The sequence below is a fragment of the Gymnoscopelus braueri genome (genome assembly GCF_963280865.1).
Source record: "Gymnoscopelus braueri genome assembly, chromosome: 5".
Classification (NCBI taxonomy): domain Eukaryota; kingdom Metazoa; phylum Chordata; class Actinopteri; order Myctophiformes; family Myctophidae; genus Gymnoscopelus; species Gymnoscopelus braueri.
The window spans coordinates 28,018,548-28,037,870 of NC_137606.1; the positions used below are offsets into that span (position 1 = coordinate 28,018,548).

Here is a 19,323-nt window from a genome sequence, read left to right on the forward strand (position 1 = left end):
TGTAGCCAACAACAGTTGCAATGAGAGTTGCTTTCTTTCAGCATAACACCTTTTAGATGGTGTTCTGACATTTTCTTGCTTTTTGTGGAATTGTTGGCTGTTCTACTGCTCATCACAACGGTCTATATAACTTATATTTATTTATTGAAGTTTGTTTTTGTGTTCTGCTGCGTGAGGTGTATAGAAGAATCATGTCGTCCATGGGGTGTTCAGAGGATATTTTACAGCAAGTCAACCAGTTCTGGTCCATGTTGGACGATCTTTCACAAAATGACCATAACGCGTACCAGAGGTTTATTGAACAACAGATGAAGAAAGGAGCCGAGTCCATGTCCCAGCCTGAGCTCCATTCATGTCTGCACACACACATTCTCATGGTTGGTATGATGCTACTCAGTTTCCTAGATGTTAAGTGGAGTAACAAGTACAATATTTGCCTGTGGACAGTGGTGGAAAGTAGCTGAGTACATTTACTCAAATACTGTACTTTTACTTTACTGGAGTATTTCCAATTTCCATTACTTTTACTTTTACTCCACTACATCTCAGAGACAATAAATATTGTACTTTTTACTGCATTACAATTATTTGAAAACTTGAGTTACTAGTTACTTTGTAGATTTGGATTATTATTACAAAACATGCATGCCCTATTTAAACTTTGACTATTTGAAAATAGCAGATCTACAAGCTCACAACACGTCGCATCAGATTTTTTTAAAATATTTTTAAAATCGATTTTACACATATGATAACTTGTGAAACGGGACATTCTGCATAATGAGTACATTTATTTTTGGTACTTCAGGTATATTTTGAAGCCAATATTGTTGTACTTTTAGTCAAGTACCTTTTGATTACTGGACTTTTACGTGGCTATTTATTTTTCCAAAATGTTGAAAAATGTAATATTTGGAAAATGCTTTTAAGTAAAGTAAAGTATAAATGATTAGAACATGATTAAACATTCTACAATTAAAGGAGGAGTTCACCCCAAAAATTACTTATTTTCTATCAATTGCACACCCTATGAAGCTTTGGATTCTTTTTTGTTTTTGTCGCATTCCTAAGCTAATAATTTGATTCCCGTCTCCTACCGGCTAATGTATCCGGTACGGAGACACAAAGTAGATTATTTGTGTCTCCTACCGGAAATACACACGGTCATCAAATTATTGTCTAGGAATGCCACAAAAACTAAAATAAATCCATGAAATCAAGGCTTCATGGGGTGTGTAATTGATAGAAAATAAGTCATAACTCCTCCTTTAAGGTCTAATATTCCTACAATTGCTAAATTGCTACAAAGCCTGTATATCCAGTCATTCATCTCATTACATTCCCTAGTGCCCACCTATCCTGTACCCGCTTGAGTATAAGTATTTTACTTTCCATCTCTCTCTCTCTGAATAAGTTCTCTCTCTCTCTCTCTCTCTCTCTCTCTCTCTCTCTCTCTCTCTCTCTCTCTCTCTCTCTCTCACACACACACACACACACAACCCCCATATATACACATGCATGCATGGCATTGATTGTGCACAAAATTACAACACTGACCTTTATGTCAATCATATCCTCACTGTGTATGAGTCCAGTGGCCAGTGCATGATTACCCAATGGTGAAAGTTTGACACATAAATACATGTGCCTGTAACACATGCAGGGACCAAAGCAAAGGTTACTGCACATCAATGTATGTGCCTGGAGACGTGTTCCTGCACCCCAGGACCCCAGCAAACCAACGCCTCTGTGTGGAGGCAAACTGGAAAGAATCACAGAAGGCAAAGGTAAAATACAAATAAAAGTCAAAGTTGCTCTGTCAAATTGTTAAATGCATTGTACTTGAGTTAAAGTACTTGAGTACTTGCTTTTAAAAATACTTAAGTATTCAAAAGGACACGCTTTAAAAAAATACTTAAGTATTCCAAAGAATACAAGAAATAGGGCTTAAGTGGTGAATTCATAAAGTACCCTTTCCCTTCCTAGAAATATAGTCAAAAGTATAATCTTTGACTTATAATATAATATAGTGGAGTGGAGTCTCCACAAATACTTAAGTAAAGTACAGATACTCAAAAGTACTAAAGGACAGTGCTCCATTAAATGTTCTTCATTACTGTCCATCACCGCAAAGGTGAAATACAACGCGCGTGTTCCATCAAGCTCAAATTGAATCCTCCAGGCTGCAGCAGAGGTGCTGTGTTGCCCACATTGCATCAGGGTCACATCATCTCAGCGGATACACTGAAATGTTGCTCATGCATTTTTATGTTTGCATAGATTGGTACACTGTGTTGGACGTGGCATTAAACCCGGCGGTGCTGGACCAGTGTCAGGAACACGGAGCAATGGACACGCTATACATGCTGGCACTGGGTTTTGCCCGGAAGCAGCATGGGCTGAAGTTATCTCAACAGTACACAGTCACCGGCAGCAGCCCCAAGGGGAGCTTAGAAGATATGCACCGTCGCCTTGGGGTTTGGCAGCCGTCAAAATGGTCTGCCCCCCGGAGCACACAACCTGACACAGGTATGGCAGCCAGACCCGTCATAGCTTGATGATGTTATGCCGTGGGAAAGTATTTGTCAGTTGTTTTAGCTGCTTATATAGATGCCCCTCCTTATTTCACAGGGCATCCGCACTGTAATCTGTAGTTGTTATGGCCTACCTCATGTCCTTGAACCTGGGTCTCTCAGCTCAGCCAAGAGGCCATCCCTGCTTGGCCAGGGGAGATATTGCGCTTACGAGCTTCAGGCAGTACTACTTGTCACCATGGGGTGTACATTTTTCAATGGAAGCGTAAGCACACCATCTCCAACAACTGCAGATGTGCTAGTTACATTCTACTACTTAATAATACACTCTACCTTACAGATCGGTTAAAATTACATTTTATTCCTTAAAATAAGTTCCGGATTGCAGCTTTAAAATCCATAATTCGTTACCAGATTCATCAGGAAGGTCTGTGGTCCTCGTCATGATCCTTTTTTTGATTTTTCTGCAGCCACACAGACGCCTGCTTCCCTCCTACAACGGATTTCATCTCTGCGTGAGGAGGAGGGGCAGGAGTCCGGCCTGGCAGCTGAGCTCATTGCTGGGCCTGTGGAAGAAAAAAAGAAGAATTTGATTGAGGTGATCTCCAGCTCCATCACAGCACACCCCCCATCAGAGTTAGAGTACCATCTCAGCGTGAAGCCTGACTCTGAAGGCTGTCGCCGCAGGGTGGAGCTGATGGTTGAGCTGCCAAATGTTTGCTCCATGTCAGAATGTCACCTCGCCATCTCCCAGGTAGAGCAATTCATTACATTCTTCTCTCAATGGAGTTTTTTTTTTCAGGGGTGGAAAGTAACATTACAGCTAAATTAAAGTAAAATTACATTTACAAGTACATTTACTTTAAATTTACATGAGTATTTCCATTTTTTGATACTTTATACTCTACTACATCTCAGAGGAAAATATTGTATTTACTCCACTTTAGTTACTTTGCAAATTTGTATTATTGATACAAAACATATTTTATATAGCCTTCAGCTATTCAAAAATAGCAGATCTGTAAGGTCACAGCACGTCACAATGCAATATATTTTCAGCTTGTAAATGTGCTTTTTGGAGAAAACATATACACGTATGAGTACTTTTACGTTTGCCAATACTTTTTTACTTTTACTCCTACTTACAGGACTTTTACAAAGGAGTATTTCTACATTGTGGTATTGCTACTTCTACTTAAGTTACAAATCTGAGTACTTCTTCCACCGCTATATATTTTTTTAAATATAGTTTGTCTCATTGCAGTTCAATTTGTATACTTACTTTCTTGACTTTCATAACAGGTCTTCATCATGGGTCTGTTTTGCATTTTGCTGGTCTTAAAGTTGTGTGTATTGGTTTCTATTTTGTTTGTAGGATGACGTACTATTGGAAGTGAAGGATCTGCAGCGTCTCCTTGTGGAGCTTCCAGAAAAAGTAATCGAAGACACTGCTTCAGCCACCTTCCACAAAAAGAAACGCAGGCTAACTTTGACTGTGGATGTTCAATGAAAACCTCAAATGATCCGAGGGATATAACGCTCTGATTTAAGCTGTCTGCCTAAGTGGGGCAACATACCGAGGAAGTGATTAGTCCTGCTGCTGGGATGAAGCTAAGAGTAAAATTAAGTGAATGGACCATGAAATGTGATTTACTGTAAAGCTTTGGAAAATGCTTTTCAAGTGATGTGTCATGATGAAGCAACACAACCCCGACCTCTGAACTTCTGTTAACAGGCAGTAAACAGCTTATTGATAAAAATGCTGCTTTACCGCAACAATACTGCTCCTTGGTGTTGTGTTTGGGTTGGGCTGAACAGATGTAGTGCTTTTAGCTCTCAACACGGAACATTAACTGACCACTACAGTGAAATATGTGTGTTTCTTATGAATATGTGGGCTTTGGGTGGTGGGGTTGCTTAAAACTGAGATGGTGTTTATTCACATAATTGAATTGTTGAAGAACTATTAACAGAATCAATAATCATGCAATATTTCATGTTTATTAAAATGTCAAAATTTATGCAGAACAACATTATCAATGTTTGGCAATCTACAACTCGAGTGAATACATGTCAGTAACACTTTATTCTAAGGTCCTCCACATCCTCCACAGTAAAATCCTCAATCTTAATTTAACACTGGGTCCCATTTGTACACTCTCAGAGATAAATTAACACAGGATTCTACAGTGTAATTAAGTACTTATTACAGCTTAAAGGTGCACGCATGGCTGACAGACAGCGTTACCAGGAACTGTCACCTACTGACTGCTTTTGTTCAGTACCTTTCTCACACTTATTTCACACCACTTATTGCTAGCTCTCCCATAACACTGTCTTGTGCCATTATCAAGCACTACACTTCACGCCTATAAGCTGCAACAAAGTCACTGATGTGTCCCTCTGATAAAGTACCAAAATGTCAAGTCATTTTGTTCGTAGTAAACATTAACCGTGGAAAAGAAAAATGGGGTTTGTATCGAAATGGCAGTTCATTGGTCCCTGTTTATTGTAAATAACTACTCTCTGCTGTTGAATACGAATTTTCAGTGGAGTCCCAGTCCAGTGTGGCCTGGAGATGGTTGAGGTTTGTAGTGGTGATTTGTGGTCCGCCTGCTCTAGCGCCTCTCCCCGTGGTCCTCCTCCACCCAGGCCACGATCTTCCCCTCCCAACCTGGCACGAATGCTCCGTCCTGAAACACCTGAGGAGTCAAAGCAGACATGAAGTTTGACCTTTAAAAACCCCAAGCAACACTTTCATCTATAATGCACCACGGTCCAGACCAGTGCTTCTCAAACGATTTCATGTCAAGGACCACCCAACCGGAAATATCTTTTGCAGAGACCCCCAATACAAGATTTTTGTTGTAAAAATGTTCAGAAAATGTAAATTCAATAGACGATCTACAAGCTCACCATGCCATGATACTGACCATGACTAACCATGAATCTGACATGATACTGACATCATACTAACTCACGTGTCGCATCGTGATGCGTTGTGAACTTGCAGATCGGCTATGTTTAAATTTCAAATAGCCAATGTATATACTGTAGGGTAAAAGTTTTTAAACTGATTTTGATGCTAGTATGTTTTGCTGGGGAACCCTTGGAACCCCCTCAAGGACCCCTGGGGGTCCCCAGATCCCACTTTGAGAACCACAGCCCCTAAGCAAGACATTCATCTATAATGCACAACGGTCTAGACAGACACTGAATATAAATCCATTTAAAGCAGTCTTAATTCTCCAGCCAGCCACAGAGAATGGACCATTTAAGTTTCAAATATCATCTCATTTGAATCCCATGCCCACCTCTTCTTTCACCGTGCCAAATTCTGGGTCAAGAGCTTTGAAGTGGTATCTATAACTGCCTTGTCTGTCCACAGCTGCCTTGAAGTCTCGCAGTGTCACCTCACCCAACCTGTAAATATACACTCCGTGAGATGGGAAGGTGCAATGATGCGTGCACAGACACGCTCACACATACAGTATATCAGCTACAGTAAATTGGTCTGTGGACCCTTTTCACAGCAGAAATTTTGATGGTAAATGGAGCTGATGGTAGCAACATTAAAGCAGGAAGTGTTATTTTAAAGAACCTGTATAGAAGAGTATGTTAATGCAATATAATAGCACCTCTGCAGTGGTTGGAGATAGTCTCCATATGCTGTCACACAGTTAACAGAACACCAAAATGAAACACACCCGTGATTAATGTGATTAGCTTCAGCTGCATCGTATTAATGTCTGCTTTGAAAAGGATCTATTCCGCAAACAGGAACAAAGCTTTTCCATGAAAAAGAAATACATTCTATTCAATTGTGCATCATCGTGAAAAGTTATGAACCTAATGAGTGCATCCAAAGAGAAACACGAAACCATGCAACATCTTACATCAGTGTTTCCCCTATATGTATTTAACAGCAGCACGCCACCGCTCCAGGATTCCTGAGCTCCGCTGCTGAATGTTTATGTAAATTATTAATATTATATATTTAACGATGGAAGACGGCTCCAACCTGTCTTAATAAACTAAAGTTACATTGTTTTGCGTTATCAGTACGAACTCTTCATGCCGTGTTACACACTTGTAAGTGGAGGAGAGGAGAGAGAGAGAAAGAGAAAGAGAGAGTACACAACTCCAGAGTCTAGACTTATTGAAACGTACAAGACAACACTTTGATCTTGCTACCGCTTGTACTTCAGCTTTTTTTGGTTCTTGTTGTTATCTCTGAGATCCCACAAATAAATTCCAAATCAACTGCAGGTGGGTTGTGGCAATACATTCTTGAATATTATGTTAATATTCTCCGTCTACAACGGAAGTCTACCATAGGCATACTCTCTCAATAGATCGGGCTATGTCTATTTCCAGAACGGCATATCGCTTCATATTCAGGTCAATTAACTTTGCGGTTACCAGATCATCTCAGCATATTAAATCAAGTTACATCAGGCATAATAAATAAATAAATGAATAATAAATGAATATTAAAGCAAACCAACGTTGATTGGGAGGATTAGCATTTGCTGAAGACCAGAAAGGAGTCCTGCAACTACACTCCATTAGACTGCTGACTGCATCGCCTCCCAAAAGAACACATTTGCAAGTCATCATCGCGTCACACTGCAAGGTGTGTGGATATACCTTGTAGATGTGTTCGTTTTGTCAAGAAAGCAACACCGTTGAGCATGGAGTATAAATTAAGCTTGATTACAACAAATACATAATCATTTGATTGGGATGTGTAAAGAAACATCTGTGAAATAAACATTTGAAGATTACGTTAAGAAGTACAACTACAAGTACAACTTTGGGCTACTTTAAACTTACTTGAGTATTTCCATTTTTTGATACTTTATGCTTCTACTCTACTACATCTCTGCCCATATTTCGCCGCAGGTTGAAAACCCACCTCTTCAGGAAACACTACCCTTCCTCTCTGCCTGACCTACTTGTTGTTAACTAGTTGTACGAACGCTTGTTTTCTATTGTTGTATTGTTTATTGGATCTTGTTTAGTCGATACACTGAATTGTTTTAGCTCATGCTCATTTGACTTAGCTATTTTGTCTCATCTGTTTAAGGAAATAGGTAGCTGATATATTGCACTTTTACCTTAGCGCTCGGTATACTCTTGGTTGCTTGTTTTTGCAGAAAATGCACTAAAGACTTCTGGTGATTAGTAGTTTTCGTTCCCTACCTATGTTGAATACACTTATTGTAAGTCGCTTTGGATAAAAGCGTCTGCTAAATGACTGTAATGTAATGTAATGTAATGTACATCTCAGAGGCAAATATTGTATTTACTCCACTTTAGTTATAAGTTAACATACATTAACCACTTCAGCCCTATATACATTTTGGCTATTTGAAAATAGCCAATCTACAAGCTCACAATGCGTCGCAATGCGACGCATTGTGAGCTTGTAGATCTGCTATTTTCAAAAGATTTGAATACATCTTATACATTTGAAAACTTGTGAAATGGGACATTCTGCATAATGAGTACTTTTACTTTTAACTCGAGTAAATGTTGAATTCCGGACTTTTACTTGTAACATTGCAGTATTGATACTTTTACTTAAGTAAAGAATTTGAGTACTTTTTCCACCACTGCTTAATAATGATCTTACATACAAAAAGACAGAAGCCTCGGCATTGCCCATACGCATGTTTTGCCTGGAGGCAGCCCACATGGCCACCGTCACTCTGTGCCAGCTGTCAATCTCAAAGACACCTGACTTCTTAAGGCAAAAGAAAGATAAATATTCAGCGCCGCTGCTACAACTTCAACCTAGGGGAAACACTACTGTAATAAAAATGCATGCTGTATAAAGGCACATCATACTTCTCAGATCCCTGTGTGTGATGGAAATGCAATAAGTAATGTAGTATTTAGTACCTTTTGGGGATGTTAACCAGAAACGGTGTGAGGGAACGATCGGTGAAGTACAGCACTTTAGTGAACACCGTGGAGTCCAGCCCTGGGCTACTGTGAGAGTGTGCTATTTCTGGAAGCAAATACACATCAGCAAGTCAAAGTCAACCCATGCCTTAGAGCCTCTGACAACCTTCAGAGATGTCAAAGTAATTACATTACAGAATAGGGGGAGGAAGGCACACCAGGGTTGGAGAGTTGCAGACCACGGTGAGGATACAAGTATGTAGGGGTGCAACAGTTAATCAAACAATTTTGTTTATAAAAAATGATTGTAATAAAATAATGTTTTTTCAATTATTTTTCTCCTTTTGTAAATACAGTAGCAAAATGACAAGTTGCAGATCTACAAGCTGACAACACGTTGCGTGTTGCGAGCTTGTAGATCTGCTATTTTCACTATTTTGTCTTACAACACCGTTGTACGGCGAATAATGAAATAGGGTATAAGTGGTTAATAAGACAAAATTATAAATATATATATATTTTTTTTCAAGTTGATTATATATATTTATTTAAGTTACGCTCTTTTTGATCATTTGATAAATAAAAAAAGTGATCAATAGAATAACGGTTACGAAAATATTCAATAGTTGCAGCCCTACAAGTATGAAGAAAAACTGTTACACACTCGTAGCCACGATGCAAGGACATATTTATTTAATATATTATATTAAATAACATATTATTTAATAAAACTTGCATAGTGGCTACGAGTGTGTGACTACTGTCCTTCATAAATGTAAATACATTAACCAGACACAGTAGACAATTAGTAATGATGACACAGAGAGGATGGCAAATTCTGCACAAAACAAGAACAAGCTGTCTCACTTGAGCTTGGTGGCCAGGAGTCCCGGTCTGTTGAATTAGCTCGGCGCCCCGGTGACTTGAATGCATCCTACAAGGTTATGGGATTAATCATCAAGACCAAATAACCACTCAAATTACTGTTCACTAATGATTCCTTCATCAGCCATCGTTTGGATGTAGAGAGGTCTGTGTGTGTGTGTGTGTGTGTGTGTGTGTGTGTGTGTGTGTGTGTGTGTGTGTGTGTGTGTGTGTGTGTGTGTGTGTGTGTGTGTGTGTGTGTGTGTGTGTGTGTGTGTGTGTGTGTGTGAGTGAGTGAGTGTTTGTGTGTGTGTGTGTGTGTGTGTGTGTGTGTGTGTGTGTGTGTGTGTGTGTGTGTGTGTGTGTGTGTGTGTGTGTGTGTGTGTGTGTGTGTGTACGCGTGTGCGTCTGTACCCCTCTGTCCTGTCTGCGATGGGCGTCCCCAGTATGCAAGCGGTCCATGAGACTGGCCACACCCTGCTCTAGGGTGTCCAAGGTATGATGCTGGGGGTCATGGCCGGAGAAACCGTCCCGCAAACTGCGCAGGGCTTCCCTCACCACCTGCAGCTCGTCTCCCTGATGGCAAAACGCAAGCCTTGATATGATGTGCCCCACCCACAAGTATGAGGTAAAAGCAACTATGAAGTAAAAAAGTCAAAAGTCAAAGCAAAATGGCTTCTATGTGAATAGGACCATCACCTCTCGTGTTAAACAGCTATTCTATTTTCTAAGAGCAGCATGCTACAGAAACATGACTATTTCTTCAGTTACACTCAAACAAACAAAAGAGATGATTTCATTGTACTGAGCATACCACATTATGCTGGAACACTGGGGGAGGACCTGAACCCACTGAGTTACTGTAACTGCTGTTTTCGTTTCTGAATGACTGAAAAACACACAAAATGACTGTGTTTTAGACTGGCTGTTTTGTATAGTGAAATTACAGGATACTGGTGTTTTTTTTTTTAGCCATACCCGTACACGACTGACTTCGTGTGTTTTGTGCGGAGCTTCATCAGACTTTTGTTGCTGTTGTTGCAGTAATCTGTCCTTCTTCACAAGTTGTTGCTGATGATGAAGGGGACGATGAGTTAAATTACACTCATTCTGTATATTGTGTCCTAACATATGCTGACTGCATGAATTGATTAACCAATTACCTCATATTCGCTGATTAATTTATCCCTGTCACTCAACTTGTGCTTGAGCTCTGCCTGGAAATGAGAGGCAGAACTAGAATTATAAAAGCAATTAAACATCTTAAATACATGTTATATACACACACCCACACACACACACACACACACACACATAAAAATAGTCAAATGTTTCACTTTAATAAAAACAAGAAATTATGATTTCTCACGTTCTCCCCCGCCAACTGATCTCTGGCCATGCTGCACCTCAGTAGTTCCTGCTTCAATTGCAGGACGGCGTCTTCCTGCAGTGCCATGCGCTGCTGCAGAGCATCCTAATGTGAGAGAAGAGATCAAACACCTTCATACAGGGGCACTGTGCCTGTCTGTCCGCCTGTCTAGCATACAATATCCACCTTGAATTTGCACAGAACCTCTAAAAGCAGCAGCAAAACAACAGCAACAAAAAAAACTAGAAAATGAAAAATATTATGGATAATGTAATGTAATCATAGTGTATCGATGCATATTTATTTATTTTGTTATTTTATTATATGGAGAAGGTGAGTTCTGCATTGCACATCTATGTGCATTGCTCAGGGGTAGAAAACAGAAGCTACTATTTTTGAAAGCCTTTGCTGTGTGCATGTGTGCATGTGTGCGTGTGTGCGTGCGTGCGTGTGTGTGTGCGTGCGTGCGTGTGTGCGTGTGAGTGCATGTATGCGTGCGTGTAAAAAGAAAAAGAAAAAAAACGTACTGAGGACTAAAGTGAAGTTATCAAAGGGACTGATGTGTCGTATCGATATTGTCTTAGACGGCATGACAATGGAATACAAAATCTCACAAATGACTTCCTCAGTTTGGTTGCAAAGAGAGCAGGAGATTAGATTACACCACCGAATCCATGCACAGCAGAGAAAGCAGTGCATAGCATTGGTAGGGTAAGGGTGGTCTTGTGGAGGTTTACCTTGATGGCTTGAATGTGGCGCGCCTCTTGCTTGTGCCTCAGAAGTTCCCTCTAGCAGGCAAACGGATGAACACACAGAGATTATCAGTAGAGCACAGGAACCCTTTGCATCATATGGCACTTCATCCACATTAAGCCTCATCAGGTTTACTAACTGTACCTTAAGATCAAGCGTTTCCTCCATGCTTTGGTCCAGACGACTGCGGATTAGAACCTTCTCAAGAGAGAATGGGATGAGCAGCGATAACGAGGGAACAAATAAATGTTTATATTTAGAATACGCTTTACGCTTATGTAAAGAAGCAGTGTGCCTGCAGTCTAAGCACATGGTTTAGGTTTCATGCATGTTCGTCTGGAGGTGTTATTGCATGGGGGACAGCATAAGCATGCAGGGTTTACACACTGATACTTCACAAATAATGCAAAGAAAGTGCTGTTTCGTTGGACGTATATCCCCAGAGGACACATACCAGCTGCTGCTCAGTATTAGCTCGGCTATCCCCGAAGCCTGCAGAGCCGTCCTGGTCCTCCTCAGGGAGAGAGCCATGGAGGAGTAGAGCCTGAGAGCAGAGAGCAGTCACACACACACACACACACACACACACACACACACACACACACACACACACACACACACACACACACACACACACACACACACACACACACACACACACACACACACACACACACACACACACACACACACACACACACACACACACACACACACACAAAGTCACATTGTCATAGCTGAAAGCTAGTATATGGAGAAAAGGGCTGTTATTGTTCAGCGATGGGACACATGGGATTCAACAGAGCTGTGCCATTTATTTCTTTTATCAGTACTTGTTGCATATTTAGATGGATGTGCCAGTTTTGTTAACATATGTTATCGGATGCATAATGTTTTCTAGTCTAGAGATTGCAAAGATTGTTATTTTGATTCCTCTAGCTACCTCAAGGACAACTTTGACACAATGCCAAGAAGATAGGAAACAGGGAACCAGAACGCTCCTGGTTCAAATGGCCTTAGTAAATATAAAAATAAATATGGAAATCTTTAAATAAAATACAGGAAGAAAGTAACTAAAAAACCATGACACCCTCGTGCATTAGAAGGACAACATCATTGGGGCGGCCATAGCTGAGTGGTTAGTGAGCCCGCCTAGTGAGCCAGAAGCCCTGGTTGCCCCAGGTACGATTCCAGGCCACGCCAGCATGTGTCGATGAAATGAAATTTGTCCCTGAGCAAGACTCTTAACCCCTAATTGCTCACAGGCCCTCATTGGAAACAAGCCAGCAAGGACTTTCATGAACGTCCTGTTAAAAGGAATTATCAGAAACAAAGTATGTTTTCAATGAATCTTAACATGGTAAAAATAGAGTTTGAAGTTACAATGGGTTTATATAGGAAGGGGGCTGTCTGATCAACTTTATATCAAATATCTAAATATTGAATCAAGTAAATTAAAACGGGTGCACATAAAAGCCAGAGTAGACGTTACAATGACACCAGGAGTGTTTTAAAGTGAAATACCCCTTTAAGTGTACGTGACACACCAGGAAAAATCTGAAAGGCATACTGTAATTGCTGGAAAGGGGAAAGGACTCGATCAAGGCCTATTTTTTGTGGCTTTCCCCACAAATAAAAAAACATCACACATTTTGGTGGGAAAAGGGTATTAGTAGCACTTGTTTTCATGCCACTCAATTTACTCAACCACTAAGCCTGTTGTTGGTTGATACAACTTACTTACTCCGATCTTTCACTAAGTCCCTATGGATCTATAATAATCTAAATCATTTCATATCACATAATGCATTACACTGGCCAGGCTGTCGGTTACTCAACTGACAATCCTGGACTCATGAATTGAGTCAGTTACATATTTGTTTTATTTCTGTAGTTCTGCTCAGCCTCAGACCCACAGTAGAATACTCAATTTGCATATGTCAGTTCATTTGTGTCAGTTCATCCATTTGTAACTCAAATGGAGATACAAATGGACTTGAACACTTTCAGAACACTGGTGAGCACTGAGGATTGTAATGTGTATGTGTGCTTCCTCTGAATGCCTCTGTTAGTAGGTATAGAAAGTACTGTAGGTCTTTGAACAAGCTTTACCTGTAGGCGGAAGACCATCCTTCTGGCCTCCTGCATCTCCCTCTCCAGCTGTTCCTGGTGGGCGTCCAGCTGCTCCTCCCAGGACTTCTCCTCCTCCGGCCCATCATGCCCTAGGGCAGGACACAAACCACACAGAGCCACCTCTTCTGAAAGGCGAAACAACAGTAGTTCAGCCAGACACTTTCATCAGGATTAACAATGATAATGCATTCAGTTTGGCTCTGCTCCCGTCACTACAGATTATCTGCGCTGCGGAAGTATGACACAGAATCTGAGATCACTAACCCCCCCCTGAAGCAGATGTAGAGTTATTGCATGAACATAACATTGAACCCTTCAAAGGCATAAGTTAAAGGGCAATTTAACATTTTAATAAAAATGTTAAACTTCCTGTTGATTTTGCTAATAAAAAAAAAAACCCGGACTAGATCCGTGGATCCAGATCCGGATCTTAAAATACTAAAATCAGCAGGAAGTTGACATTTTTATAAAAAAAATAAACAGTACTGGGTTTGGTGATGTTCTATATTGTCTGAATCAACTTTGTTTGCGTTCGTTTATGTGCTAAAAGATTGACTTTGAGAGCTGTTTCACCGTACAATGTAAGTCAATGAGGAGCATATTTTGAATTATCAATATCTAATCAATGGAGCAATTGTTTTTGATTTCTTGTCCATAGGGCTGTCACGATTACAAGATTTAAGTTGACGATTAATTGTCACACAAATAATTGCGATTAACGATTTAATTGTGTTTTTGGCATTGGACATTGGACATTGAACATATATATAAACGTTTAATTTCTTGTTTGCCTTTTAAGGCTTCGTAAAAAATCTAGCAAATAACTTGAATATACAGAGAAATTACTGACATATTTAATCATTTTATACTTCATTTAAAAAAGTTAATATAGCGGAAATAGCTGATCTTCAATCTTACAAGCTTGTAGATCAAGTTGTAAGCTTGTAGCTATCAGGTATTCCTGCTATTTTTGGAAAATATTTGAAAATGTGTGATTTTTTTTTAACATGGAAATGATTATGACGATTATGCAAAAATAATTGCGATTATCTGAAATAATTGCTATTAGGCAATTATTTGAGGTGCAGTGACCAATGCTGAGCATGAAGTATGAAGAGTGAACAGTGTTCTGCTTAAAAGGACCACCTAGAATGAACCATTAGGATGGAGGGCGTATGTGTTAGCTTGTTATCTCTCAGAGGGAAGGATGAGTGTGAGAACAGCTCCCATTCGTGTGCACATCTTGTTGCGCGGGAATTAATGTGCTGCCAACCTGTATCTGATTTCTTCTCAGTCAAATCAGTCTTATCGTCCTTTGGCTCCCCCTGGTCTTCAGATTGAGAGTTGAGAAATGCTTCCTTAGAGGTGTGAGTGGACTGGGTGATAATGTACTCATCTTTTGGAGAGTGTGCGGGGCTGGCTGAACTGAGACTGAAACAGATGGTGGACAAACACAGCAAATAAGTGAGTTCGTATTGCTATTGTCAAATAAACTGCAACAATAAAACACATTTACATGACAAGAAACTATAGTTTAATTATTCTCTAATTAACACAATGTAGTTACAGAAATGCCATCTGGGCTGAATAACACTTGAACTGAATACTTGAACTTTGAACACACCACATTAAAAGTAGACATTATTTTCCATCTCTTTCCATCTCTAAAACTGGTGTGAAGAATGTCTGTTTGCCAGTGAATTATTTTTCAAAACATTTTGACAATCAGAACATTTTTAAACTTGAGAAACGTTGCACATCTCTGTCTTAAGTTGTATGTGCATTTGGTTATTTTCTTCTTGCAGTATGTTTATTTATATTACCAATGTCTTGCCAGAAATGCAATACAATAGCCTACTAATTACAAGGAAAAATGTGAAACCGTCAGGAACAGGCATTTATACAACCTTGTGACTTTTTCCAGTAAAATCATTCAGTTCATAGTTTCTTTTCCCTTGAGCTACCCTTTCAAAGCATACCGTTTTTTGAAGTTTCTGAATATCTGGTTTCCTTCCAGCTTATTGCTGAGTATGTGCATTTTGATCTTAGCGTGTGCTGAGCACATTTCCAACTCCCCGAGGTTCAGGCCTCATGTTCACTCTGGTGTGTATTCAGAAATATGATACACCCATCTGTGAACTGTGACCCATGGCATTATGCAGTACATACAGCTCTCTAATGGGGAATTCCTCCTCTTCAATTTGTATCTGTGGCAATACAGCCTGGTGTCTCAGGAGTAAGACCTATGCACTGTGCCAGACACTGAGACAAGGGATCAAATGTGTCACTACTCACTATGACCCTCAGGCAATGAACTTTAGAAGGAAAAAAGCCTAGCCTGAGCGAAAATTGCCTTGAATACTGAAAGAAGGGCTTGCAAGACTGTATTCACACGTTCACAATTTCTCCCAGCATACATAAGTAACAAGACGTATTTTATATTAGCAAGACAGATGATTTAAGGACCCTCTCAAAAACGAGATGACACATCTCAAGGGGTTATCCTTTCAATAAAGGTACTATATATTTCAATTTAAGGGTGCTATATAGAACAATTACTTAGTATGTGCATCACAGTTATTATTGTTGTTGTTGTTGTTGTTGTTGTTGTTGTTGTTGTTGTTGTTGTGTAACAGCGTGTACAGGGAACAGGGAAGTTTATTAAGAAGAACTCACTTGAATAAGTTTAACTATGAAAAGTAAAAAGCCTCAAGAAGCCAAGTTGGCTACATTCATCACAGTGAGCAATTCAAGTTTGAGCCAGCCTTCTTCCTGCCACTAAATGTACCCTCAAGAACATAGACTGATAGTCTTATCAGATGCTGCTGTGATTATCCCTAAGTGTTTTCCAAGAGCTTGGCGGTTTGTGCCAAGTACGTTTTTCATCACAAGATAATGATGCTATCAGGAAATTGCCAATCATTCCCCCCCCAATCCAGTTTTGTAAACTTAACAAATTCATTTTAGCTGTTCCTGTTGTGCCAACAGGGCCACACAGATTAGAAACAGATATAGACTATTAGGTTATAAACATGGATTTGCAACAGATGAGCTTAATTGCAACAGATTACTATATTTCGAAAGTATGGGTAATTTATTTTAGGTTGAAGAATGATGTGTGCATTATAATTATGTAATGTTAAAAAGCATCAAATTAAAACAGTAAACTATGTAGACCTTGTGCATTCAATATTTTTTGGAATATTCACTCAGGACATTCATCCCTCTGAGATGTTCACGCTGATTGAAATCACATCATTCTCCAACACCATAGCTAGATGTTGCTAGGCAATAGCAGCTTGCGGTTATACGCAGGCCCAGACAGATTCAATAGCTCCAAATGGTAGCCTCTACAGGGAGGGACACACCCACACTGATTGTACACACAGGGCACAAAGACTGCAGAATCTGTCCTTGAATAGTCTAAAATACCTTAATTGTACCTTTATAATTGGCACATTCCTTGTCAAAGAATTGTCATAATGTATACGACTGATAGAGCTTGTAGGCTCTTTGCCACTGGGTTATAGATAGCCTATTTTTTTTTTGCCCTGACATGCATTGTAGATGACAACAATTAGCCTCATCCCTGACTAATCAGTGACATAATGACACGAGTATTACATTAGCAATGACATAATGTCTCTTGAAATTCAGAATGCTCTTACCATTTCATTTGTTTGGCTCCCATTCTTGTTTGGTTGGTAATATTTCCTACCCGCCTCCCATACAGACAGAGCCCTCCATCTGGGTGATGCCCTGCTTCTCAAGTCAGGACCACAGCCCCAAACAGAGCCAACAGGAGGCAGCCTGGCAGGGAGCAGCGACCCCCAAGATTCTCCACCACGTCGCACCTGAATCTGAAATAACAACACGTTTCAAATCCTCTCCAGCAGCATATTATTCCTACACAGCATAAAGCCTCAAATTCCCAAACCCTAAATCACACTGGAAGGCTTCAGTCCTGCTTGGCTCGTGACAGCAGACAGACAGACAGACAGACAGACAGGGAGGATATTGGTGCTCAGCACCACCATCGGCTGAATTCTGCCTGGTTTCTCATTGCACTCGCCTTGTTGTGGCTGAGCTCACTAGCTCCCATTCACGAACACAATGTTTTTGTTCCTTCTGAGTGAGAACTGATCCGGCTCTTGTACATCTTTTTGTTGTGCCCCCCCCTCTCCCTCTCCCTCTCCCTCTCCCTCTCTGGCTCCTTTACTCCTTCCACCGCCCTCCCTCCTTCTCCTTCTCTCTTTCCAGCACTGTCGCACTGCTTGCTTTGTATCAGTCCGTCCCACACAGAGACTTGTCTCTAGTGTTTACCCTCCCCCCTCTCTCTCTCTCTCACGTACCTCCTTCTTCTGTCGGTCTCCCCTTTCACACGAAGGAGGTGGACTTTCTCTTGACTTTCTCTGTACGTTTTGTGTGTCAGTGTGTCACTGCAGCTGAAAAATTTTAAACGCATTACAGAAATAAAAATATCATGAAAATGGTTTGCGTTTCTCAAACCCAGCAAAAGCCATTGTTGTTGTTTCTGAAACTGGGTTTGCATGGAGAAGTCATGAAGCCACACAAGTTGGAACATGTGTGGGAGAGTCTAATGATATATTCGCACGAGGGTAGGCTATACTTGAATAACAGAGCAGGGTAATATAAAACGCTAAAGGGTATGTATGTTCAGTGTTTCACATGTAGCCATTCATTTCATAAAATATTAAATGATTTAGGTTATTACCATAAAACCTAAATTGATAATTGCAAATGAAACTGCATGTGATTTCACTTAAACTTGCACATTGAATCTGTAAGTAAAGCAACTAAAACCAAACTATGGGAAACTGGCAGATTGTTTTACAGCAGGCAACAGCACAGGGTTTTGTTTAAGTGGAATGCAAGTAGGCTACTATTTTGGAAGGATGATGTTGAGCAGACTATCTAATTATGTTAGAAAATTGGTAGCCTACAATTGTTGAACAATAGTACCCTTTTGCTCCAGTTGACAGCTTTCAATTGTGCCCACAATGCATGTGTCTAAAACTATGTAGAGCACTATCAACAAATGCTGAACGTTGGATATCAATCAGTGCCTTTATTATGGGATGATCTGTTATTATGGGGTTACCGGTGATCTCATGAATGAGAAATTAAGGACGGAGATGACAACTACTGCTACTATTACTACTACTTCACAATTATACATGTGGGAGACAGTAGCTATGTCAAAGTTACAATAGATAATAGATGAAACAAGTGCAATTAGAAGTGAACATGGCACAAAGAAATGAGCAGACAAAATTGGAACCGGAACACTATAAAAATGAAGCTAATAAATGGGTACTATCTCCTGATTGCCTGAAATTGTGTCACTTACCGGGAACATTTATTTTCTGTTTAATAGAGAGGTGGAGAGATGGGGAAACCCCTGTTACTGAGCAAACACTATATAGCAATGATTTCTGTCACAATATAGAGTTTTAACCTTTTTTATTTTTGTATCTGTTTATTGGGTTTTTAAAGATTTTTTCCTCCCATGTGAGGTCATTATTCATGAACATACGTACATACATAGCCTTAGATTAAGGTGTATTTTATCGATTTTTACATTTTTATATCGACGAGAGTCTTAGCGACCACCCCCCCAGTTTGCCCCGGAATGTCACTAGTAAAGCCCGTATTTCTCCAAACATATAAATGCAAACTATGAGGTGCTTACCCGCTTGCCCCAAATGTAAACTAGGTGTCCGGAGTATTTGTGTAATG

The 19,323-nt window shown here is 40.1% G+C and overlaps 2 protein-coding genes across 7 annotated transcripts; one reads left to right on the forward strand and one right to left on the reverse strand.

Moving 5' to 3' along the window:
* Positions 1-184: 184 nt before the first annotated feature.
* Positions 185-4,044, forward strand: pih1d2 (PIH1 domain containing 2; the record flags this gene model as incomplete). Its single annotated transcript, XM_080429159.1, has 5 exons — positions 185-377; positions 1,664-1,787; positions 2,281-2,529; positions 3,005-3,288; positions 3,910-4,044. The coding sequence occupies exons 1-5, from the start codon at positions 192-194 to the stop codon at positions 4,042-4,044; spliced, it is 978 nt and encodes a 325-aa protein (XP_080285285.1). The 5' UTR covers positions 185-191.
* Positions 4,045-4,516: 472 nt separating this feature from the next.
* dixdc1a (DIX domain containing 1a) lies at positions 4,517-17,743 on the reverse strand. Of its 6 annotated transcripts, XM_080429626.1 has the most exons (16): positions 17,636-17,741; positions 17,232-17,423; positions 14,837-14,994; positions 13,543-13,688; positions 11,885-11,974; positions 11,575-11,628; positions 11,415-11,465; positions 10,678-10,782; positions 10,472-10,525; positions 10,287-10,379; positions 10,123-10,197; positions 9,723-9,884; positions 9,312-9,378; positions 8,442-8,550; positions 5,849-5,957; positions 4,517-5,236 (listed from the first exon to the last, which is right to left on the reverse strand). In XM_080429626.1, the coding sequence occupies exons 2-16, from the start codon at positions 17,252-17,254 to the stop codon at positions 5,153-5,155; spliced, it is 1,380 nt and encodes a 459-aa protein (XP_080285752.1). In that variant the 5' UTR covers positions 17,255-17,423; positions 17,636-17,741; the 3' UTR covers positions 4,517-5,152. The 6 variants fall into 6 exon arrangements, with proteins under 6 accessions (XP_080285752.1, XP_080285756.1, XP_080285753.1 ...); XM_080429630.1 differs by having other exon boundaries at positions 13,543-13,652; positions 17,232-17,743; XM_080429627.1 differs by having other exon boundaries at positions 13,543-13,685; positions 17,232-17,743.
* Between the last annotated feature and the right edge of the window lie 1,580 nt (positions 17,744-19,323).